This window comes from Homarus americanus, unplaced genomic scaffold (assembly GCF_018991925.1).
Source record: "Homarus americanus isolate GMGI-L3 unplaced genomic scaffold, GMGI_Hamer_2.0 scaffold7585, whole genome shotgun sequence".
In the NCBI taxonomy this organism is placed as follows: Eukaryota; Metazoa; Arthropoda; class Malacostraca; order Decapoda; family Nephropidae; genus Homarus; species Homarus americanus.
Genome location: NW_024732384.1, coordinates 164590 through 190181, shown reverse-complemented (window position 1 = coordinate 190181; position 25592 = coordinate 164590). Strand labels below are relative to the sequence as shown.

At 40.7% G+C, this 25592-nt stretch overlaps 1 protein-coding gene across 3 annotated transcripts in view; it reads left to right on the top strand.

Moving 5' to 3' along the window:
* LOC121868472 (uncharacterized protein DDB_G0284459-like) overlaps positions 1-25592 on the top strand; it is a 96169-nt gene that overhangs the window by 16563 nt on the left and 54014 nt on the right. The window contains exon 1 of one of the 3 annotated variants that reach the window (XM_042369131.1): positions 13600-13701. The exons of 1 other annotated variant lie outside the window; for it this stretch is intronic. In XM_042369131.1, the coding sequence (XP_042225065.1) occupies positions 13612-13701 (90 nt within the window). In that variant the 5' untranslated portion in view covers positions 13600-13611. Of the gene's footprint in view, positions 1-13599; positions 13702-20646; positions 21022-25592 lie in introns of those variants that run through there. One more of the 3 variants, XM_042369133.1, reaches the window with a different exon arrangement.

The window sequence follows — 25592 nt, the reverse complement described above, 5'->3', positions numbered from 1 at the left end:
GTTCCTTAGTCACACTGCCATATCATATAGTACAGTGCGGTATACTGTACTGTTCATGTATGTTTACACACACACACAAATTTTTTACAATGCTGTACTATACTTTAAATTTACATAATTTTATTTACCTGATGACTTATTTTTTACTTTCATTTACTGTATTTTGTCATTATATTTCTTCTTTTGCCTTAAATTATGTGATTCTAGATGTGTAAAAGGACTTGGGCTGTGATGTAGTGGGATTTTAGACATTTTTTTATAAGTACGGTATGCACATAGCATGTGTTCAGACCTAATGAGGAATGTAACCCGGGGACCCTCTGTACTCTACCCACATTTTCTGTAGTACCGATACATTATGTTTTATTTGGGCTAATTTGTCAGGATAATATCTAATGAAGGTTACCGGTTATATATCATTTTTTGTTTTGTTTACACTACGTATCTTAGTTACCTCACAATAATTATAGAGCACAGGAAGAGCTTTTTTTTTTCTGAGCAAAGTCAATCTTCTACAGGTTGAGGAGTTTGATGCTGCGTAACATAATCATCATTAGATTATTTATTGAGGAACTATATAACCTAGACTGGTTTTGTTGTTGTTGTTGAAGGGTACACCATAGCAGAACACTCATGGCTAAACAACGGGAACATATAGATAACAAGCCTGTGAGGGAAAATGTGTGTTGATTATTATTTTCAGTCGCACAATTGTCGGTCAAAGGTTTGGTTTACAGTAAGGAAAAAATCAATCTCTCTCCTTATTGACATTTCTGAAACTCTACTTGGATAATTTTTGTGAAGTTTGAGGTCATGTTCAGTCCTCAGTTATTGGGGGATGACGTACAGTACAGGTATACCAGTGGCGTACCATGGTTGTGCTAATGAGGCATGCACAACACCCACATATATCAGTTATCAAATCAAATATTAAGTAGCATGTGGCCTTTCTCTAAATATGGGTTGTCAAGCCTTTATAAACACCTAAGAAACTATACTAAAATTAGAATATCATACATCAAATCATTTTGCAGTCAAAAAATATTTACTTATACTGTACGTATTGAAATTCAGCTCCGAGATTTTTTGCAGAATTCTTCCGTACCACTGTTATAAAACTCTTATCTTTTCGCAATTAACTTTTTAAAAAACGATTTTTCAATTGAAATTAGAGAGATGTGAGTCTTTGTTGTCCAATTTCCTACTGTTTATGTTTGGTTAGTTGCCATTTAATTAAGAATCAAAATTACAGCTTCACTTAATTTCTTAAATCATATCAGTGGTATCTGAGAAAGTATCTATTATAAATCATTAAATAATGGGTGCAAAAATACTTACAGCAAAAGAATATTAAGCTATCAGTGTGATCTACAGTACAGGGTAATGTAGATTTTTTTTTTTTTTTTATTATTTATTGGGTACCCCCTACATCCTTGTGTAAGGAGAAGCGCAGAAGCGTCCAACAGAGAAGCATGCTAAGTTCATGCTTGCCTTTATGTCTCATGAGTTAATGGCGTAGAATCCTGAAGAGTCAAGGGCGTAGAAGCCTGAAGAGTCAGAGGTTTATGTCATCAAGTTATTGGAAGCCCCAACAACTTGTCCCTGAATACGAATTCGCAACTTTTGATTTACACCAGGTACCTACTTTACTGCTAGGTGAACAGGGACTAATGGGGGCTAGGAAGTAAGTCCAAGCAACTTCCACCGGCCCGGGAATCGAACCCGTGACATCTCGCTTGCGAGGCAAGAACGGTACCGCTTGTACCACCGGTCCCCCAGTAATTTAGAAATAAAGTACATATATACAGTAGTAGTTAAAAAAATGACTAGGCATCATGCACAATGCTGGCCCTCTGTAAAGTTGCCAGTGATCTTATTATATGATTTGATTATTATTTCAAGTAAAAGAAAAAACTAAATAATTTTCCCAGGTGGAAAAACTATAACTAAAAGTGGACTGTAGGGTTATTTAGAAATATTAAAAATAATAATATGGACCAGTTTTGTCCAGTTGACGGAGAGCTGCTGCCGGTCTACATAGCCTCTCAACAAGTGAATGCAGTTTTCGAAGTGCATGCATTTGTACCCATTACATTTACAGAAACCTTATTAAATAGCCACTCTTATGGAACAACAACTCATAGGTAATACAGTACTGTATAATATCACCGTACAACATAAGACTTCATGCTTATTAAGGGAAAAAGGTATTAGATTTGACTAAAATGGCTCAAATTCCTTATGCTCCAACACAATAAAGATCATTTTAGCACGTTATTGATAGGATGGTTAGTCTATATATCCATTGAGGGCATGCGGCTTATCCTTCTGCATGCATTAAGGGACGCTGAGTCTCCTCGACTTTCCTGAGTGAAAACCGTGAAGACTCTAAAATTGAATCTGTATTATTGAAGATACTATTGAAAAATATATTTTGCTTTCTTCTAGGCATGCAATGCATGCTTTGCATTCATTAAGAATATGCCACTGAGGTATAGTTACTGTAATTGTTAAAGGTAGATTGATGGGTAAATTTCTAAACCCATAAATGCCAGACATCATTGGTAGAAGTTGGTTGTAGGGACGGCGGCCAACTGTCTTTGGAAGTTTCTCGTTACCCGCGCTCCCCTTATTTACGTACAGGAGTGAGCGGATCCTTAATTAAAGGTTAAGAAGGATAGACTGGTTATAGATATATTAGTGTTGTTTTTTTTAATATACAACTTGAGGGTGAGATCCCACTAGAGGTTCATACAGTGACCAGGAACCTTTTGTCACCTTTAAATTATGGTGTTTTTTCATTGTCTCATGTGCTGCATTATATTGTTACCATTTTTCAGCCTCGCTAATACATCGCGGATTCCCAGCCATATAATTAATTAAAGTAATGTGGGAATTTTTCTTGTCAACTTGTTATAGAATTAAATAATGTTTAAAAGTAGTGTTTGCTCATAGAAAATTTTAACTAAAATATTTATGGGTTTTAAATGTACAATATGTGGGGGGTGTTGGTGGGACAGTACAGCAGTAATGGGAGTGTCTCTCACTACTGTATCCTGGGTTTAATTCTCTACCAAGTATAGATGTGAGAAGGGTGTAATCCAGGGTGACACTCCCAAACATGACAGACTTTTCCTGGGTACTCCAGTTTCCTCCTCTACATTAGTAACAGTAGACAATAAATGTCATGACAAAGAAAAGACTGACTACCCAGCAGTTATTAAGCTGACAAGGGGTGAAAATTATAAATACACAATGTAAAACTATTTTTGTGCAGTTAATGCCAAGTGCCAATGATGACCATTCACATCCAGAACCAAGTTACCACAGCAGTATCTGATGCCCTGATTAATATGTTAACTGTGTGTATACCAGCTGCTGCAGAACTCCAGCTTCTGCATACAGTACACATAATCAAGGCCAGCGAGGGTGACCCCATTATGTATTCTACGTCTTTCCTCCTCTGCTGTAATGTTTAGGTGATAACTACTTAAGTTTTAATGCTTGACACATGTTTCAGTTAAGTCCCTTGGCTCCAGGACCCTAACTTTTGGGACTGTGATTTAAAAATAAAAAATAATTAAAAAAATACAGTGTGTTTCACCTTCATTCTAGTCGCCATAAGGAGACCTATTGTTATTTTTAAGAATTTTTCTAACTTTCACTCGAGGTAAAGCCTATTACCAGCTCAAGGTACAGTACAGCACTTCCTTGTGGGATGAATGTGGCTCCAAAGGTTCTCGGAGCCACATTCATCCCTGACACGGATGTGATTTGAGACAGAAATACTGTAGGTGTTCTTTTTGATATACAGATGTTTTAGGATTTTTTATAATGGCAGTTTGGGGAATAAACATAGAGTGAGGCAGTGTAGTTTGAATGAGGAATAAGAAAATAGTTTAAAATTATAGTATGTGGGAGAGAGAGAAATTGTCCTGTTGCTCATTATTGTGGAAACTATTGGCATTGAATAATTTGGACGAGTTGAATTTACCATTTTTGAGGAATGTCCTTTAAAGTTTGCAAATATCGGTTATCAACTACGTATAGGGTGAATTTACAGTTGTCTTGCCAGTTTTGTTAATGCATTGTGTTCATATTGCCTCTTGACGTGTGACCAGACTATCAATAGACAAACTCCTCATTCTTGGCAGCTGTACATTGTGTGGGCTGAACTCTGGTCAATAGATACAACACCCAGACTTATTGAGATAGCTTTTGTTAATACCACAATTAATGTGTTTCCTTCATTTTCGGTTTTGTTGTTACATATTCTAATGGAGTTTAATATTTTTGTTGTCTGTAAACGCTAAAGAAAATAAGTTCATAGACTGTTGGGGAGACATAAGTCGTGAGATTGATGAAACATATGAGTAATTTTATCCCTCTGAAGAAAGATCCAGATGCAACACACACTACAAGTTTCATAGTGTTTGATCTGTCAGTAGTAACTCTCCCTCCCCCTGACTTTTATTCTGCCAGCTTTAGTTCCATTCTCGGCTGTCACTCCCGACTTTGATCTTTGAGACTGATTCAAGGTACAAGAGGAAGAGCTGTACCATACAAAGTAAATGCAGTTTATAGGTGAAGTAGTGAGGTCTTGGGGATGTTGGCAAGGAAGTGGTTGGAGGTGTGTACAGTTTTGTCTGATTATGGAACAGAGAAGATTGTCTCACCTTGCAACTGAAATTGTTGTAGAGTCATATACTGTACTGTACAGTATGTAGAGTAGGTAATGAGTGTGAAGGTCTGATGTTTGTTTTGGGACAATGGGGATTATTGTTGTTAATACAGTTATTTATGATTTTTTTGAAGCTTTATGCAAGTCACACGCTCCATACAACTAGAAAGGGAAGTAAAGATATGAGAATAGAATTGTTTTAGTGTTGAGTGTTGGAACTGAATTATTTATTTGTAAGCCAGGTGGACAATAGACAGTATGTATATACAGGTATACTGCATATAGTATATATTTTAGTGTACAATTGAAAGAAAATTAGTAATTATCAGTATGGTACAGTATACAGTACCTGTACTATTGAAAAATTTTCGCCCCTAAGGTGTATGAATTAAGTATACCCTGCACTGTCTTGTACAGGCACTTTTGTGTTGACCACAGTTACAGTATTTAATTTTGATTTTCTATTGTAAAAAATAAAAGATACATTTATGCTACAGTATACTGTAGTTGAAAAGTTACAGTCATGAAACCAATTTTCTCTACATGTTGCTGACAGTACCATCTCCACCTACAGTACCATGGAAACTCTTGCGCTCTTGAAAGGGTTTTCAGATCTATTTGAGACTTGGTGGACACAATGGTCCCACAGTTGAATTGGTACTAGACATGATCTGATAAAAACTGTGAATTTCACATGTTCTGTTTTGTGAAGTCTTCCAGAAATCATATTATATTATAGCTATATGGCTAACCCTTTGTTGGTGATTACTGCTGAGTCTGCCTATTGACAGTACAATACACTGTGCAGTATTTGACAATTACTTACTGTCTATTCTTCACTCCATGACACCCAGAAACAGCTTCTCACCACTAACACTCAGGAGGTTCTGTCTTTCACCCTTCCTCTCTAGAGTACCTTGATAATAATACTGTACTGTCTTGTAACTAAGCTTATCATTACACACATTTTAAAAGCTACCAAGTGTTCCACATCCCAGGTGTAACATCCATATAATCTAGTTTCCACAATCTTCTTCATCTGTTTTTTGTTTGGCTTTGATTTGTCATGTTTATTTCTTATGTGATTAAACTTAGCTATTTAGTGATTATTTTAGGATCACATGAAGATTAGACACCCCTACTTCACCAGATATTACAACACCTGTAATTAGGTTAGGTTAGGTATTTAATCATCAGGAGAAATAAGCTATGGCGTCTAATCTTCAGGCGGCTCTTATTATGATTTCTTTAGATTTACATAAACAGTGATTGTAGGACCATTACTGAGGAACATTTTGTAATGTAAAAGTTTTTGTAGATATAACTGGTGCTAATTTACCCTTTTCAGTACCTTGCCTTCAAATCATGGCAGGTACAGTATCTTCGTGTTTCTGTAGACGACCACAATATAAAGTTTATGTCACAGTAACAAAATAGTGCATATATTGCTTAGAGAATATCATAGGTCATATTTAGAGGGGATTGTTCCTTATTGTAAGTTGTAGATGTGTCTGTAAACCATCCATCTTAACATTGTGAAATTTTGTACACTGTTGATGTGCTACTTGTGTGATGGCATAGTATTTTACTGGTGGGATATTGTTCTTCTATCCATTTGTTGTTTATGTATTTCATTTTGTTTGTTAATTTCCCTATCCTTGAACACAGCCTTGTCACTGTGTGTGTGTGTGTGTGGAGGTAACCGTGTTTGATATGCACAGTGACTAGATGTGTTAGTATTATTTGTTGTTGTTAGATACATATTATTAGAATAGTACAGTACAGTATTGCCCAAGGAAGAGCAAATTCCTTATTGATATATGGGGGTCTTTGTGTCTAGCCAACTGAGGTGTCATCCATGTACAGTATTTCCATCTGTTTGCTCACACCTCGGTACCGTACAACACAGAGGAAGACATAGGTGTTACAAGGTACAGTATTAAACTTGTATCAAACAGATGGTTTAGTGTACAGTATCTAGAAGTTCAGATCATTATGAAGGGAATGGTTATATGTTATTTGATATAGCGAGGCTTTACATCTTCGAGTGTCTTGGAGTACAGTACAGTATAGGTTTAATGTTATCATTCACAAGCCCTTACACGTGTCCTACTGAATGGTTAGTTCTACAAATCTCGTTCGCTGTTGTTTAAATGGAAGTCTCCACTATTATTATTATATGAAGACAGATATAATGTATATACCTCATTGTAAAAAATTGTACATAACAAAATCCATGATTCACATACAGTATTGATAGTGTGTATAATAATTAATGGAAGGTAAATTGTTATTTCATAGTCGTGGTTCTTCTTTATACGGCTGTGGGGGGAGATTTAATTTTATGCCTGGCTTGAGAGGGAGCCAGGAGTGTCGTAGAGAGGTTGGCGGGCGAGACAGGAACTTACTAGGCTGCTCAAGATAAGATAATACCAACTGCCTCTCGGGCGAACAGAGGGATGCTTTTTCTTATCATGGTGGTGTCGAGTGATACAGTGAGTAAGGTGTGTAGAAGTGCTTATGTACCTGTGTGTCTCCTCTCTTGTATAATTTATATATTTTTTTTTCTCTCACCTTCCCTTTTCTTCCTTCCTCCCACTTTCTCTTCAGTCTCTTCCTTCCTCCTCCCTCCCTCCCCCCCCATCCATTCACTTTTCTCATCTCTTTCCCTTCACCGTTCCTGCATTACACACATACACACTATTTTATATATATATATTTTTATACCAACACTCACAGCACTTAGTCAGCTGCGCATACTTGACAAAAATGGTGACTCCTCATTCAGGCAATTAGTGGTGCCTGCCTCGCTAGCGTAGGGGGGGAGACGTCGCCAACATGGTATTCGACAAACGAACTATCTGCTGTTTCCGTTTCCGGCATCGTGTGTGTGTGTGTGTGTAATCCTGTGCATGCTCAGGAATTGTGTGTGTGTGGTGAAAGTTATGTAGAACCAGTTATCCTGTGCATGCTCAGGAATTGTGTGTGTGTGTGTGTGGTGAAAGTTATGTAGAACCAGTTATCCTGTGCATGCTCAGGAATTGTGTGTGTGTGTGTGTGGTGAAAGTTATGTAGAACCAGTTATCTTGTGCATGCTCAGGAATTGTGTGTGTGTGTGGTGAAAGTTATTAGAACCAGTTATCCTGTGCATGCTCAGGAATTGTGTGTGTGTGTTATGTAGAACCAGTTATCCTGTGCATGCTCAGGAATTGTGTGTGTGTGTGTGTGTGTGAGAGGGGGTTGCATTTGATTGAATATATTATACCTGAAGGATTTTTTTTGAGTTATGTCTCGATATTTCAACTGATCGACCACGGTTTCTGTTTGTTTATTATAAGTGCATACCAATCTGTCTGTCTGTCCATATATTTATGCGTATTTATTTGTCTGTCAGCCTATCTGTCATCTTGTGTTGAGGCGCGTATCCCACTGTCATTTTCCCTTTACGTTTGGTTTTGAGTCAAAGATGTCTTGCGTCAGTGTACCTCCATGTGGTGCTAAATGAACGTTCAGTATCTAATAAGGGTATTCCCAGTCTAGTTTTGATGTTTAAAGTGGTATTTTGGAAGTAGTTTAGCTCAAGTTAGTTAGTTACAGTTAGGTTCGATCATAGCATCTCCAGGTATGGTACGGGGAGCAACCTTATGGCATTCCTACCCCTAATCTATCAACCTTAGTCAGTAGAGGTGCTAAGAACTTGGTCTTTAAATGTCATTAACGCACCGTATCCTAACCCCTCCTTAGTCAAGCTTAGCCTAGCATAACGCAGTGCAGCTTATTCTCACCAAACCCTACTAATAATCTTTACCTAGCTAATCTAACCCAACCAAGGTGAACTTAGTATCATTTAACTCTTACTACCAGGTGGCAGAGTGGATACAGAGTTCGTCTCCAGTCATAAGGTTCACTGGTTCGCACTCGGCGCATCCTCCAATCAAGTACATGGATACCTAACTTATCCCCCGTCTCCTTGTCTGTGCCAATTTATCACAGTGTTTACCCACCGTCGGTCTAGGTCTTCCAAACTTTACTTCAAGTCTTCTCCAGCCTTTATTGGACCTCCTCTGATCTTTCCTACCTCCTGCTGCCTCCTCATGCGTAACAGAACCTACACAGATCATCTTGAACCTCTCTCTCAAAATGCAGCAAATCTTCGTCAGCTAACCTCGCGACGCTGATCCAATCTTGCTATCTTGAGACCCACCTATTGCAGTACAGTACTATATTATGTGAGTCTCTCTCTCTCTCTCTCTCTCTCTCTCTCTCTCTCTCTCTCTCTCTCTCGTGTTGGGTTGAACAAGGTCGGACAGGTGGGGGTGTTTGTAGGAAACCTTTTTTTTTTCTTGGTTAATTATGGAAGGCCCAAGACGAGACATGGGAGGTAAAGACCGCACAATCAGCTAGGCTATGATTGGTTGGCGGGCCCTGACTTCATGTTAACCAGGCGAGACCCAAGGATTGGTTGAATGGGTGTAAGGTATGGTTGCTTGGTGTGGTCTGCTTTAGAAACACTGGTGCCGTTCTCTCTCTCTCTCTCTCTTTTTTCATCCTACCCGTATGTCAAGACGATTTGATTCATACTGGGATGTGATTCATACTGGGATGTTAGATGCAAGATTCCTATTGCCTATTATTAAATCGTTGAGGGGTGATATTTTTATGTAAACTGAGTTATTATTGTTATTATTACGTAAACTGATTTTAATTAATATTTATTGATTTACTCATTATCTTAAGTGTGATTTTGGGTAGTATTTTTATATAAATTTTTTTTACTATTACTTTCATTCTTTAATTAATGGATACTAAAATATAACATAACTGAGGTGTAACACTCCACTAAGATGCAGCTTTTGTTAATGTATCATATTCCTGTTATTATGTACGGCCTATCATTATGTATTTAATTACAGCATTGTTTAATTCATGGTTGGTATTTGAGGTAGAAATGTATTGTAATAGGCTAGGTTGCTTATCGTCCAAGTCGTTTGTCCTGGCATCGTAACTTTACCCTTTGTCTTTTGAAGTGGTTTATGTTGGGATATAACTAACGAGGTAATTTTGCCTAACTGCCGATTCGTTTAGTGTTCAGACATTTTAACGGTAATCTCTGCCTTAAGAAGATAACGTTATGATAGCAAGATATTACAACAATACTTACATAAAGATTGAAATTCCGGTAACAAACGACCATACCAGTAACCAATCATACAAGTGTTTTTATTTGTTATTTAAGGTTAATTTAAAAAAATGTTTGTGATTTACTAGACTTAATTTACACACACCAGCTAAGGATCCTGAAATACTTTTTACATTCTAGATACTGCCAAGTGTCTAGGGAATTTTGTTCATCATATGTACAGTACCTGCGTTTTTTAATCTTAACTAGGATGAGAAACCTAACTTAACCGTCCTAAAACAATAAAATCAAACATAACCTAACTTATTTTTAACCAAACCTAACTTAACCGAATTAAACCAAACGTTATGTTACCACAAATCTAATACCGTATATCTGACACATCCAATTCGAACTCTTGACCTAACCTAACCCTAAATATTCTTAAGGAATACATAATTAGGTTAGGTTATTTTTTTTTCATCAGACTTGGTTATGAATTATTTAGCAGCGAGTTTCCGTTCTTCTTTTCCTACATAGCATAATACATAAAATGCATAGACGTTCTTTCATCAGTGGATCAACTATAATCATTAGACTTATTGAAGGATATATTGTACCGGATTTTGTGTGTGCGAATTGACGTTATTATTTTTATTATTAGTATTAATTTACTTTATCACTCATGGCCAGTTAACCTACTTATTTCGTTATCCTGCCGTCATATAACTGGATAAGTTTTATTTGTGTGTGTGTGGAAGTGTTTCATGTTCGGGTGGTTACTAATTTATGTGGGTGACTGTTTTAACTATTTTATTTCCCCTGGACGTTCTCATCTTGTATCGTGTGATATAGTATGTTGTATATAGTTTTATATTGTTTGGTATTTTTCTTAGTGATTGGTTTTACGATTTGTTTTTTACATATTTAATCTTATATTTTGCTGTTGTTATTTCTTGTCTGTACCCCTGTCACATTTTTGTAGAGAGAGAGAGAGAGTGAGAGAACAGGTAGAAATATCCATAAATTATTTATCATGTCCTCTTTTCACCCAGGGCAGTATGTAAGGCAGGTGTAGAGGGTGACAGGAAATTACTAAGATTACAAGCAGTTATATCCACACACACTTGCACTCAATACCCAACCTTAACTTATCCACACAAACACACTCAATCTTCACTTATCCACACAAACTCTCACTTAACCTTAAACTTATCCACACACTTCCACTCAACACTCAACCTTAACTCATACACACACACACACACACACACACACACACACACACACACACACACACACACAAAACCTTAACTTATCCACACAAACTCGCACAAACACAAAAAAAGTAAATTATCCACACAAACTCACACAATAATATCTACTTATCCACACAATGAAAGACAATTTCTCTCAAACAACTGTACACAGAAATATTCATGTCATCATCATCAAAACTGAAGATATTTTATAACAGGATGTTGTAAACTGCTGGAGGTCGTTTGATGCAGTAAAAACACTGTGGCAGTGTCCCAACAGGGTAGCTAGTTAGTCCGAGGTTGTGATCAGATTAATATATTGTGGGTTTTGTCTGTATATTTTCTTATTCGTTGTTTTGGTTCTATTCTTAAAATTTAATACATATGTGTTTCACCGATTTTCTTCTTCAGTTCTTAGTTTTATCCTTTCTCTTTCGTCTTCTCTACCCCCTCCTCTCTCCCACTCTAAGTTACCGGATAGCAGGGAGAGCAGAACAGATGGTGAAGATAAGATGGGGAATGTGAAGGTGGTGTAAGAGATATACTGTACCACCCTGTACCATGTGGAGACGAGACACCACACTATGTATCAACGGTACTGTACCATCTGGGTCTTGGGGGGGGTCATAGTTGTAATCTGTTCAAGACACATCCACATACCAAGCTGGGGATATTACTCTTGCAGTATATGCGTATGGAACAGCTTACGCGAATAGGTGGGTGGGTTCAGGTATCCGAAAGTGTTGGACCCTTGAGTGTCTGTTGTAATGTCACTAGCCTACCACCTACAGTGCAGCCTAACAGAATGAAATGAAGATGAGGACTTGCATATGTAGATTCATCGTCCCGAGCACAGCGAAGTACATAAATGAGTCTTAACTAATCCAAGCTGTGGTATCGAGAAGAGTTCTGTACTGGGCATCAAAATAAGACTATCAAGAATAAATAGAGTCCTACACAGACCACTGAGCTGTTTCCCTCGGCGTGGCCATCTCTAGCTTGGATGGCCATCGGTAAATAAGTAACGAGTCCCACAAATAGAGGAGTTCCCCGTAGTACAGGCAGCTCCTCCCTGTCGTTCTCCCATATCGACATGGTAGACGCGCGCGCCAGTCCATTTTCTCTTAAGCGATCGTCATCTGTGTGTATTAACTTAGTTTTATAGCAAATTTCTAAATAGTTAAACTCTCAGTTAGTTTTTGTATTGATCAGTTGTAAATATGTCATCATGAAAGCGGTGGTAGTTATATGTAAACCCTACCTTAGTGTTATTGATGCAATTATTATTTTCTCTGATTTTGAAAAGATTGCATAAGAAAGTAGTATGTGTGGCCTGGGTTTGTGTAAAGAAGATTAAATTGTAATTAAAAAACACGAGGGTGATTAGGTTGACGTATGATAGGTTATGATTGAGATGGTTTATAGTGATACATGTAATTTTGTTAGACTTTTATTGGCTCGTATGTTTATAATTATTACCGGATTATTATTATTATTTTAGAGTTTTGTAGTAAATATATCAGGGTTATTAGTAGCTTTATGAATAATAATAATAAGGAAGCGATAAGTATGCACGGAGAGGAAATTAAGTTAATAGAATACAGGATATAAAAAAAAGTATATAATAAAATAAATGATAGCGAAAGTTTAAAAGTTATGTAGAAAATATTGATTGGTTGAAGTTATGACTCGTACTAATAGCGGTGTGTGTGTGTAGTGTGATCATAGACCATTGTTAGTTACTATATGGCTATTCGTTGTACCTCTCTTAAGTTAGCCTAATCATATTGAAATAACTTAACTTAACCCAAATTAGTCTGACGTAACCTAATCGTAATAAATTTTAATAAGGAAAATGTAAACTAACTCTAGGTGAAGCAAATCTTATTCGACTTAACTGACGTAATCTATCCTAACATGGCCACCCTACCTAACCTTCATTTAATCTGACCCTTTCTTAACCTAATTTAATCAGACGTAAATTAACACAGCCCGGTCTTTGTCCTCTCCCAATAAATAACGTCAATAATCATAAAAGTTTCAATCAGGTTTAATTTTTGGTGAAAAATGACTTGGTTATATTTTACGTCAGGGGTTCAGGATTTGGATTCGGGTTTGGTATTAAGGCTTGACCGCTGGCGTCTGGTTATGTAGTTGACTCTTGTCTTGCCCCCTGTACATGTTGCCAGTGATGATGTTAACTGTTGATCACACTCAAGTCTTGTGAAGGGTGACACTGATGTTCTGTATTCCTCTTATGTCCTTCTGATGCTGTTTGTGCCTTTAAAACTATTGCTTTTATTGCTACTTCTGCTTGTGTAATTTTTATTGTTGCTGTTTATTTGCATGCCAATGGTTATAGGTGCTATTTAGTATTAATTCTGCTTCTTCTTTATTCCTCTGGGGTGGATAATGTGTGGTGTGTGTGTAGGGACGTTGAAACTCGGCACAGATGTATTCACTCACTCATGTTACTCTGTACTAGTACGGTCGATATAATCATAACTTGGTCTCAGATAAGTTCGATAATCACCCGTCAGTTTTGTTCACCTATGATGGAGCCACAGTACCTCACCACCACCACCAGCTGTCGCGTGTACTGTATTGCTGTTTCTGCCGTTGTTGGAAGTACTGCCGCAGTGGTAAGTAAAAAATAAAAAAAAAAGGCTCCGCCCTCATACCAGTAGTCACCGGGACCACACCCACATTCTTCAAGCCATAATTACATGCGTTCAGCTTCACCACATATGACTTGAGTCCAGTTTTACCTGACTCGAAAAATCAAAATTATATCTCGGTGAAACAGTGTGTTAGTTAAGGCTCACTGTTAATTAGTTTACATTAAGGAAGGCCATTTATTGTGTGTGTGAAGGAGTGAATCATCGAAGCGAACGAAATTCATACCAGCTTTCAGTTACTTTCAAAATGTACTGTAGAATGATGTTGATTTAAACGTATCAAGAAGTAAGTATAGAGTCATTTTTTGTTGTAAAGTCACCTGTTGTGTATGGGTGGAAGGGGGAGGGGTAGTGTTGGCGATGAATTAAACCAGACAAGAGTTTTTAGGTTGGGTTATATGGGTGGTGTTGATGGGTCGACTGTGTGTGGGGCCGCTCGTTACGTTGAGGCCAAGAGCTCACTTATCCTTGTGGAAACCTAGACCATATCGACTTAGCAATTTAGTTACCCTTGAGTAGCGTATTGTAGTGGAGACACAGGATGTTATCAGTGTGGCGGGAGTGTTATCAGTACAGCTCTGGACCAGTAGTACACCATGAACTCTGGTTTATCGGTTAGTCATCACATGTGGCTTCAATTTGTGAGTGTGCGTCATTAGGTACATTTTAGTGAATATTATTAAGTAGCATTAATTAGCATGTTAACTCCAGTATCGTCTTTTGGGTACTGTGTTGGTATTTTTATTGATGTTGGCAGCCTTGTGCGTCAACGTTATTTGACTTGAAACTTAGAACATCACAATTCGAATGCTCTATGTACTGTGTGTGTATAATAAATATATACACACACATAAGCTCACCGAAGCATTAAACATACAAGTATCTAGAACCTGTTCTATTGAGCGGCGTTTGCTCTCACTCCAGCAGGGAAAGCCCACTGCTCTCTTCCCTTCCGCTGTTGAAACCAGACCTCCCTTACCTCCAAAGCGAAACTTTGGATCCAATGCCGATTGTATTGACTGTAATTTTATGCTAATCACTTCTCAGATAAATTGGACAGATAAATATTCACAGACGAACCAGAGCTATGGAAGGTGGCTGCCTGACTTGGGTTGGTGAAGAGAAAGTGTAGTGAGATTGGCGCTGTTCCACCGACTTAGTGCAGGAAAAACACGGCTTCGACATGACGACAGACACCAGGCGTTTCCTGCTAGTGTCTTCCTTCGTTAGAGCCAGATGCTGTTGATGGTGTGGGATGGCCTTTACGTGTAGATGTGTTACGGCTGGATTTAAAGTAGAAAGAATACGTGTTAGGGGGAGGTGGGCACTAGCTATCCCATACTTCACCCTCCTTAACTTATCGTTTGAAGATTAGCCCCAAGATTATTTCACATTACGATCAAACACCCTAATGCTATCTGGGGAAGGAGGGTTAGGTTAGGTTTAGGGTGGTTTTAATCTAAGGCGAAATAAACTAAGCAGGGAGGGGTTTTAGTCTTCACGGGACCTCCTCTTAAACTATCATCAATGGATTTGCGGTTGTGGTGAGCGGGGATCAGTCTTGACAGTGTGGCAGCCTTGCAGAATGTATTAAAGGATCGTGTGTGTATGTGTCAGGAAGGTTGGACACGTGTGTTTGTGGTGATGATTGTCTATGAATGACTCTTGAGGAATATTTCAATATTTCGGCTTGATAACGTGATTTTCCCGCCAGATTTTTGTTTTCCCGCCAAATTATCTCACTTTTTCGGCAGATTAATTATCTCATTTCCCCACCAGATTATCTCAATATCCCACCAGATTATCTCACCTTCCCATCATATTATCTCACTTTCCCACCAGATTATCTCACTTTCCCACCAGATTATCTCACTTTTCCACCAGATTATCTCACTTTCCCACCAGATTATCTCACTTTCCCACCAGATTATCTCACTTTTCCATCAGATTATCTCACTTTCCCATCATGCCAAGTATACAGTATTGCGGCTAAATAATTATCCCTCTAAATAATGAAATTTTCGCCATAAAAAAGTTATTTTAGGTTAGGTTCCTCTGCAGTCAATGTAACCCTTTTAGGTTAGGTTAGGTTAGGTTAGGTTAGGTTCGCTTCGCTTCGGTTCCTCTGCAGTCAGTGTAACTTTTGATTTCTGAAATTGCCTCGTAATATTTGGCGACTAATACTCTGCGCTGTTTGAGAATACTGAAGTGGGTGAATACACCTCTACCTCCCCTCCCACCCCTCTACCTCCCCACCCACCCCTCTACCTCCCCACCCATCCCTCCCCCCCCACCCATCCCCCCTCATGTTGCCGGCAGCGCTACCCGGACAAAAACCCCATTCGGACAAAACCCTCTCAGTTAAAAGTTCAAAGTAGAACAAAAATCCCCCCTGATTCTCAATGTTAAGGGAAGGTTTTTGTCCTAGGGAGTTTTTGTGGGGGGGATTTGGTCCTAGGGATTTTTTTGTTAGGGAATTTTTTTAAGGGTTTGGTCCTCTGGAGATTTGGTCCTGAGGAGTTTTTGTGGGTTTGGTTTCATGGGGATTTTGTTAGGGAGATTTTACCCTAACACTGGATGCCTACAGCTCCCGCGCGGAATACACTGAAGTACCAAGGGTCATTACGTCAGATTTCCCGCGGGAAATTATTACGGGAGGAGTTCATTGTTTTCCCCGCCATATTGAATTTGCCTTTGCTTTGTTTTGTAACGAGAAAGAAATGTTTGTTGGAAATCTTGTTACCTGAATAACCTGTTAGTTAATTGGATTAGTTATGTAATGTGTTATTATTATTATTATTATTATTATTAGTAGTAGTAGTAGTATAGTAGTAGGAGGATTATTATTACTGCATTATTATTTATATTATTATTATTATTATTATTATTATTATTGTTATTTTTAAGGGTTTTAACTTTTCAATGCTACATTTATTTTGGCTACTCACCATTGTTTAATGACAACATATACGGCAGTGTGTGTGTGTGTGTGTGTGTGTGTGTGTGTGTGTGTGTGTGTGTGGAGTACGAACGCATTTACTTTAGTCATCAGTCACCCGTGTACTGGATGAGTGGAGTGAACGCCTCCCCCACACTGCTGTTTGTCGGTTCATTCACATTGGGTTCGCTTTGTGGGTTCATTTGCATTGGGGTCGCTCTGTGGGTTCATTTGCATTGGGTTCGCTTTGTTAGTTCATTTGCATTGGGTTCGCTCTGTGGGTTCATTTACCGTGATGTGGGTTAGGTTAGTTTAATTTAGGTTAGGTTAGGTAGGGTTAGGGTAGGTAAGGTTGAGTTAATTTAGATTTATTCGCGAGTACTAAGTGAAGAACATGACCAATTTTAACCCATTCTTGTCTAATTTAACTTAACCAAACCTAATTGAGCCCGACTTAACCTAATCTAACCCAACCTAATTTAACCAAGCCTTAACCTAATCTAGGCTCGAGTCGGAGAGATGGTGTGTCGATAATGTGTCATAAACATCCGGTGTGAGCCAGTACTTGTGTGGTCTGAAAAATGGCAGATGAAATTTAATGTGGACAAATAATGTAAATTACTTAGTCTAGGAGATGTAAACAGAGAAACCAGATATTCTTACTTTCACTGGTCAGGGGAACTAGATACAAGACTTCAGAGGAGAAAATATGAAATACTTATTATTTAGGACTCACTGTATTACTGCATAACATCAAAGACATGTAAGGGAATTTAGAACTAATCATAATGGTTCTTTCATTTATTAACGACGTTACTCAAATTAAACAGTTACACTTTCGAAACAATAACCTATCTTCCGAGCCAACTATCAAGGGGTCATATGAATCACAGTACATTTCGGGAAACGGATGAAACGTAATAGGTACTCACATTATAGCCGCCATATGAGGTGACACCCAGGACACAGCCACACTTAACTCTGACCAAACACAGACTCCGCTTTTCAAATTGCGTCAGCCCACTAGGGACGCCACAACTTTCATGATGTCACGCCTCATAGGCTTTCTCATTGGTCGCAGACAGGCCTAAGGCCTTCGTACTATTGGCTTGAAATTGGCGGGAACTCTCAGGTGGCGGGAAACTCATGACATTGTTACAAAAGAGTGTTAGTTGCAAGTCTAGCGAGGTCATCCTAAAACTATATCTTGCGCTTGTGAGACCTCACTTGGATTGCACAGTTCAAGTCTGGTCACCGTATTACAGAATGGATATAGAATCCTTGGAAAGAATCCAGAGGAGAATGACAAGACTAATCCCGGGCATTAGGAACCTTGAGTACAGAGACAGGTTAAAGCATCTTAGTTTGCACTCCCTTGAGAGACGTAGAGTGAGGAACGATATGATAGAGGTGTATAAATGGAAGTCAGGGCTAAACAAAGGGGACATTACAAAGGTACTCAAACTATCCAACCAGGAGCGAACTCTTAACAATGGTTTTAAATTAGACAAATTTAGATTTAGGCGTGAAATAGGTAAACACTGGTTTGTAAATAGAGTAGTGGATGAGTGGAACAAGTTACCAAACATCATCATAACTCGAATACGCTAGATAGCTTCAAACATAGGTTGGATGGATAGGGGTTGGGTGTAAATGGGACTGCCCAGTGTGGCCCGCTGCAGTTTCCTCCATTTTTCTGTTCTTATATGTGAGCCAGTACTTGTGTGAGCTCGTAGGGTAACCATACCATCACCGGCTTGTAAAATCTCGACTCCTTGAACCTGTCTTGAGGTCTACGTAACACCCTGGTCTATGTCGAGGGTTGATTATTGTCTTTGTTAATGGATTAGCCTCCTCCCCTAGCTTAATTTACCTGATGATTAATCACTCCTTACTACCTGTGGGGGGTTAGATTAGGGTAGGTTATGTTAGTTTGTGTTGTTACTTTATGTTAGGTAAACGTTAGTGTGGTTAGGTTAGGGGCTGAGCTTCAGGTGATACGAATATCCTCTTTCGTAAACAGGAACAGATTTAGTTGTGGATGGAGAGGTTGGCAACAAGCGTTTGTTTAGGTGTTGTGGTTGGTTGGCGCCCAGCGTTCACAAGACGGTAAAAACACAACACTCTTTCGTACTCGCTATTCACGAGTGATTGAAAATTGTGGATATTTAATTCTCTCGCCTTGATTTCGTATCTAAGTAAATTTGTGGTCATTCATTCACGAATTTAATGAGAACTATCGGTTTCCGCGGCTGGCATTCACAAGTGGGTTAAAAAAAAAACTATTCCACTTTTTCCCCCCAGGACGGTTGTAGAGTCATGAGTGATGTGTGCCGCTTGGCCTGACGAGTGTGTTAGTCACGGTGTCTGGTGCTCTTTGTCTCCGTGTGTATGTTGTTGTTTTTTTCCCTCAAGGTGCATTACTGTCACTCATGAACGCACTTGACTTAAGAATTAAACACACACACACACACACATACACTCTTACATAAACTAACCTAAGCGCAGGTAGGTTAGTGGTGTTTTAGTCTTTCCTTGGAGTGATGATAATGGTTAAGAAAAAGAGGAGATGGTGTGGATAATGAACAAGACGATAAGAAAATGGAGAGACGGGGAGGAGACGAATAAAGAGATGGAAGAAAAAAGGGATGAAGCCGGAGAACACACACACACCGTCTCCCTCCTCCTCCTCTCCCCCTCACCAACTATTGCGACATTTTTCCAGATCTCTCCGTCCAAAGCAAGACCCTCACCTTTCCCCTCTCTCTCTCTCTCTCTCTGTTTTGTTGATGTTAAGAAAATCACTATTGAGGATTAGAGATTATTATTAGTAGCAGTAGTAGTCGTAGTAGTAGTAGTAGTAGTAGTCGTAGTAGTAGTGGGAGTACTTCTCAATCCTCCTCCTACCTCACTCCCTCGCTGCAGGTCCAGAGTTCAATGAACCCCAGCGCCGTCTTATTGGGCCAACCATTTTGACCTCTATAGTCGGCTACCATTATCATCGTCATTATCATCAGTATCGTTATTTTTGTTGCTGTTTTCTTGTGGCAGTGTTTAGGTTGAGGGATGGTTAGTCCCGGAGGAGGTATGAAGTGTGTGTGTGTCTGGAACGAAGCTCTCTCTCTCTCTCTCTCTCTCTCAGGGGTGGGGGTGGGGTAGCGCAGGCAGGGTCGGGGGCGTCGTGGTGAGGGACTTTCAACCAGGTGTTAAGTAATACTGGTGTGGGAAAATAGTATTAACTCGACCGACTCACCTGTATTACCGACTTACCTGTGTACCGACTCACCTGTACACCGATTCACCTGTATAACGACTCACCTGTATAACGACTCACCTGTATACCGACTCATTCTTCAGTAACTTCTAAAAACTTCCTCTCACCTCCTGGTTTGATGATTTACGTGTGTGTGTGTGTGTGTGTGTGTGTGTGTGTGTGTGTGTGTGTGTGTGTGTTGGTTTATGGTGACTAGGGTGAAGGAAGGGTGGTGGTGAAAGCAGCAGGAGAGGTGTTACGGGTATGGTGCTGGGCTTACACCATAGCGGGGGGATGAAGGTGTGTGCGGGCGTGCGTGGTTTTGGCGGCGGCGGCGGCTGTGGTGGTGGCGGCTGTGGTGGTGGTGGCTGTGGTGGTGGTGGTGCAGGATACCTTCCTTGTTCCGCCTCGTCTTGGCCCACTGTAAGAACCTGTTCCCCCAAGTGGGTTATTGTAGGTGTGTGTGTGTGTGTGTGTGTGTGTGTGTTGTAGAGGTCATCGTCCCCTCAGGTGTGTTAAGACGTGGGTGTTGTTGGCAGTACTCTTGTTTGTAACCGGCTGGTGTATTGTATGAGGTAGAGGGTGGTGGGTGTAGTGGGCGGGCGAGGTGGTGGTGGGTGTGAGAGTAGGACGGACGGACGGGTGGGTGGGTGGCAGTAGTATGTGGAGCGCGGCGTCACAGCCTCAACAACAGCAGCAGCAGCGGGCGGCGTTGAAGTCGCCAGTTGAGGTGTAGAGAGTGAGGCGGGCGGGCGCGCGCCTGTGTGTGTGTGTGTGTGTGGTGCCTCAACTCACCCAACCACAGCCTTCTTCTTGTGCTACTACTACCCCTCTTACCACCTAGTGTGTGTTAACTCTACCCCTTCCTCCTCCACCTGGTGTCTCCCTAGTGTTAACAGTGTTAGTGTGTGTGTCGACGGGGGCCACTCTTGCGGAAGTACAACTGGAGAGAGTGGCTTATAGGCAGGCAGGCTGGCTTGCTGCTGGCTGCCCCCTCTACCCCCCCTTATCTACCCCCACCTCTACCCCCTTGCTGGATCTGCTGCTGTAATGCTAGTGGTGCTGGACGACCTGACGTGACCCCCTACTCCAGGTAACGTGGTGGTTCTGTGAGACACTCCCTCCTCCCTGGCTCACCTCTACACCCCCCCTCTCTCCTCTACTACCACCCCTCCTCCCTCATCGTTCTCTCTCCCTCCTCCCCAACCTATTCCCTTTCCCCCCTTACCCGCTCTTCACACACACATCCTCTTCCCTTACTCCCCACCACCCACACTTCTTACCCCCTCACACCCCAACCCTTTCTTCTACCCTTTCCCTGTATCCGCATTTCCTTTAACCCCCCTTCATTTCTTTCTCCCACCCCCATATAATAACACCCCCCCACACATCCGGGGGAGGGGGGGCTGTCTTCTGAGTTGCTTTCACATGGTTGCATGACTGTGCTTTGTCTGTCTGTATGTCTGTCTGGTATGTTTGTCTCACGCATGTGTAATGTTTTATGTTCGCGTATAATATAGTAAGAAGAAAGGTCATCTCTCACTCTACCTGGGAGTTCATTGTGTGTGTGTGTGTGTGTGTGTGTGTGTGTGTATGTGTGTGTGTGTGTGTGTGTGTGTGTGTGTGTGTGTGTGTGTGTGTGTGTGTGTGTGTGTGTGTGTGTGTGTGTGTGTGATTGTCCAGCTCAAACCACCACATTGTCAAAAAACAACACAAGTAAGCAACAACAAAACACGATCACATCCCCCCCCTCCCTCCCTCTGTCTCCCCTGCCCCCAAGTCTAGGGTATACAGTACTGAGTCTCCCTCCGTCTCTACTACAGGACACAGTGTGGAGGTCCTGTGTGTGTGTGTGTGTGTTACTCCACGTCACTGGGGAGGGGGTACAAAATTAATCAACCATTACCTTCACTACTACCACACACACACACACACACACCTACCAGTACCACCGACAATCATTATTATCACCACCACCACTACTACCACCACCACCACCACAACTACCACCACCACCACCACCACCACCTTCCCTGGCCGGGGTTAATGACCGTGGCGGCGGCTCTGGATCTCTCCCTCCCTCCACACACACATTCCCTACCTACAACAAGGACGCTGCCTCAATACATACCTACATATATACCTACACATCTACCTACACCTCCCTACGATTATACCTACATATATATACCTACACCTCCCTACGATTATACCTACATATATACCTACACCTCCCTACGTATATATACCTACTTGTAAGTCCGTGTATCTACGTACCTCTATATTTACCTTCATATATACCGTACCTACACATATACCTGCAGACCTACCTCGTATTCCTATATATATATACACTGTGTAAACATCTTGGTTACATATACGGATCTTTCTTATACAGTATTGTCTTGGGTCTGTCTGTCTGTCTATCTGTCATTTCTCTGTCTCTGTCTGTCTGTCTCTGTCTGTGTGTTTCTCTGTCTGTCTATCTCTCATCTGTGTCTCACTTTGCCTCGCTCTGTCTGTCTCATTCAAGGCTAGCCAACCAATATCAGTCCTTATAAATCATCGTCATTAACATCAAACACAACAACTAATAATGGCTCTGTTGATTGTGTGTTCCTCGAGTCGGGGAACTACCGTACAGTACACCGTCCGTCCGTGTGTGTGTGTGTGTGTGTGTGTGTGTGTGTGTGTGTGTGTGTGTGTGTGTCGACTCACAGTGACCACAACTTGGCAGATTAAGGTCAGATGGGGAGTTATGGGGTAAGTACTGTTGCTCCCCCTCTCATACCCCTCCCTTCCCTACTCCTTCTCTCCCCTCCTACTCCTCCCTTCCCCTTTCCCTTCTCTCCTACCCTCCCTTTCCTCCTCTCTCCCGTACCCTATCTTCCCCTCCCCCCTATCCTCCCTATCCTCTTCCTACCCTCTCTCCTCCTCTCCCAGCTCCCCTCCTTAGCAGTGTCAAACAGAAGCAAGATATTCCACCTCACACGGTTAATAATTATGTTCAGTCACACACACACACACACACACACGTACACACACGTACATATAGACGGTGGAGTATGTGATCTAACATTCATTGTATGTATGTATGTATGTATGTATGTATGTATGTATGTGTGTATGTGTGTATGTATGTATGTATGTATGTATGTATGTATGTATGTGCCACAGTTCACTCGGGTTGTTTCCAGTACTCCTTAAAATAAGTAATCATCAGTATTTTGTTTTCATACTAACTCAACCACTCAGTCAGCCGGTCATTTGTTTCTCTTGTTTTGATCGCTGTTTAGTTGTTTTCGCTAAGTAGTAAATAATATAAGGAGTTGTATTATCCGGGCTCCGTTTTCTCCTCGGTAAAGAGACGTTGGTCAATAAGACGCGAGTTTTACCCTTGAATGTTAATAAAATCCCGTTTTCTTTGAGGGGCTACGGGTGTATTTTTTTTACTGCATATATTATTATTATTATTATTAGTAGTAGTAGTAGTAGTAGTGGTAGTAGTGGTAGTAGTAGTAGTAGTAGTAGTAGTAGTTTTATTATTATTATTATCATTATTACCGATCAATAGTGGACACGTAGCAATGAGGGAAATTTAGATTAAGGGAAGAATTCTAAATTAATAATGGTTATTAGTGAAAAATAATAAATTACCCAACACCATCACACATTAAACTCACTGAGAGGTTAGAAATGTAGGTGTAAACAGGAACTATCAAACTAATAAGTCTACTGTAGTGTGTAATTATGTTATTATTATCATTATTATGTATTATTATTATAAGTGTTGTTATTATTATTATTAGTAGTAGTATTGGTAATAATAAGAGCAGCTGATACAACTAAAAGTTACATAATTTATATACAGTTCAGTGCAGTGATTCGCTTCCAGACGTCTCGGTGTCGTCATTGATTCCCGCACCCACACACACACACACACACACACACACACACTTTTATCCTGCCTCATTACGTTATATTATAGTACAGTTGAGTGAAGGTCGTCTCGTTTCGCCTTGTGCTTAAGTAAAATCCTGGAGTGTAAGCAAATGTGGTCTCCTTTCCGTCCTCTAAGCGGAGATCATTGTTTTTGTGTGGGTCTTGGTGGATGTATGTGGGTCAGTCTTCTTTATATTGGACCTTGGCTGTATGTGGGGTATCCTAGCCCAAGTGGGTCCTCACACAGACAGACGGAGACAATCTTATTATCATTTACTGTGGAGGATGATAATAAATGGATGGTTAGTTTTCGCTTTTTTTCAACAGGAGAATTATTATTAATCTCAGTGTGTGTGTGTGTGTGTGGGGGTTCTTCAAGTATCGCCTTAACCATTGTTGTACATGAGGTTACGTCACTGGTACCGTATCCGACCACCACAATGTGTTTATGTGTAGGAATGGCGGGTGTGACGTCATTTGTTTACATCAGTGACGTCAAGAGGAGCCTTCATTATGATTGGCTACGATACAATGACTGTATCTGTTGACAATATTGATGATAGTTTAGAGCAGGGAGGACTGTGGTCGCCAACCTTCAGATTATGTGGACGGTACGCTGATTGGACGAGGACACACACACACACACACAGGTAAGGAGGGATAGGTTGGGGCGTGGGTGGGGTGTAGGGGCGTGGTTTGGAGGTGTAGGGGTGGGTTGGGGTGAGGGGCGTGGTTTGGAGGTGGGGGCGTGGGGTTGGGGGTGTAGGGGCGTGGGTTGGGGGTGGGAGGGCGTGGGGTTGGAGGTGTAGGGGCGTGGGGTTGGGGGTGTGTAGGGCGTGGTTTGGAGGTGTAGGGGCGTTAGGGAGAGCGAACGTGAGTTACAGGTGATGTGATGGTGTGTGTGTGTGTGTGTGTGTGTGTGTGTGTGTGTGTGTGTGTGTGTGTGTGTGTGTGTGTGTGTGTAGTGTCATGGGTTGCGTTAGGCTTACCCACGCAACCAACTCCAAAGTTTGTTTTACTAAAGATAAGGCACCCAGTGAGGCATAACTGGGACATATATTTCCCATTAGTGGTATGTTAGCCAGCCTTTAAGGGGAGGCCAGTGAGACAGTGTTGTACTGTTCATCGCTTCACACCCAAAAACCTCATTTTAAGTAGTATCCCCTTGGCCATGGGTTAGTCAAGACGTCCCCATCCTCTCCCTCCTGAAGGGAGCAGGACACCACACGGAGTCCTCCACCGCCACTCCGTCCTGTGGACCGTCGTCGACGCGAGATTAAGCGTGTTAACCTAGGTTGTTATCCCCGTGGAAATATCACGTGTGGAAGCCTGGTTGCGACGAAAACAATCCAGGCTGGTCTATTGCACCTTTGTGGTTAAACAAATCACGCTTACCAGTTCTCCTTGCCGCGACAACCGTCTACAGTGACTGTCAGTGACGCGAGACTATGTGTGGTAACCCAAGAGTACTTTTTGTTGTTATGGCCCGTGGAAAGAAGTTCTTGTGTGGAAGCCTGGTTGCAACAAAAGCAATCCAGGCTGGCAGTAAATGTATCACTTGAAGAATTAAGGCTCTGTTAAGTCACACCCATAGTAGAGTAACCACATGTGTCCCCAAGTTGAAAATTCTCTTTTAGAAGATTAATTTTATTACAGCGTGAACGTGAGTGACTCATATATCCATGCAAATTGTAAATCATTGTATGGAAGCTTGACAAATAA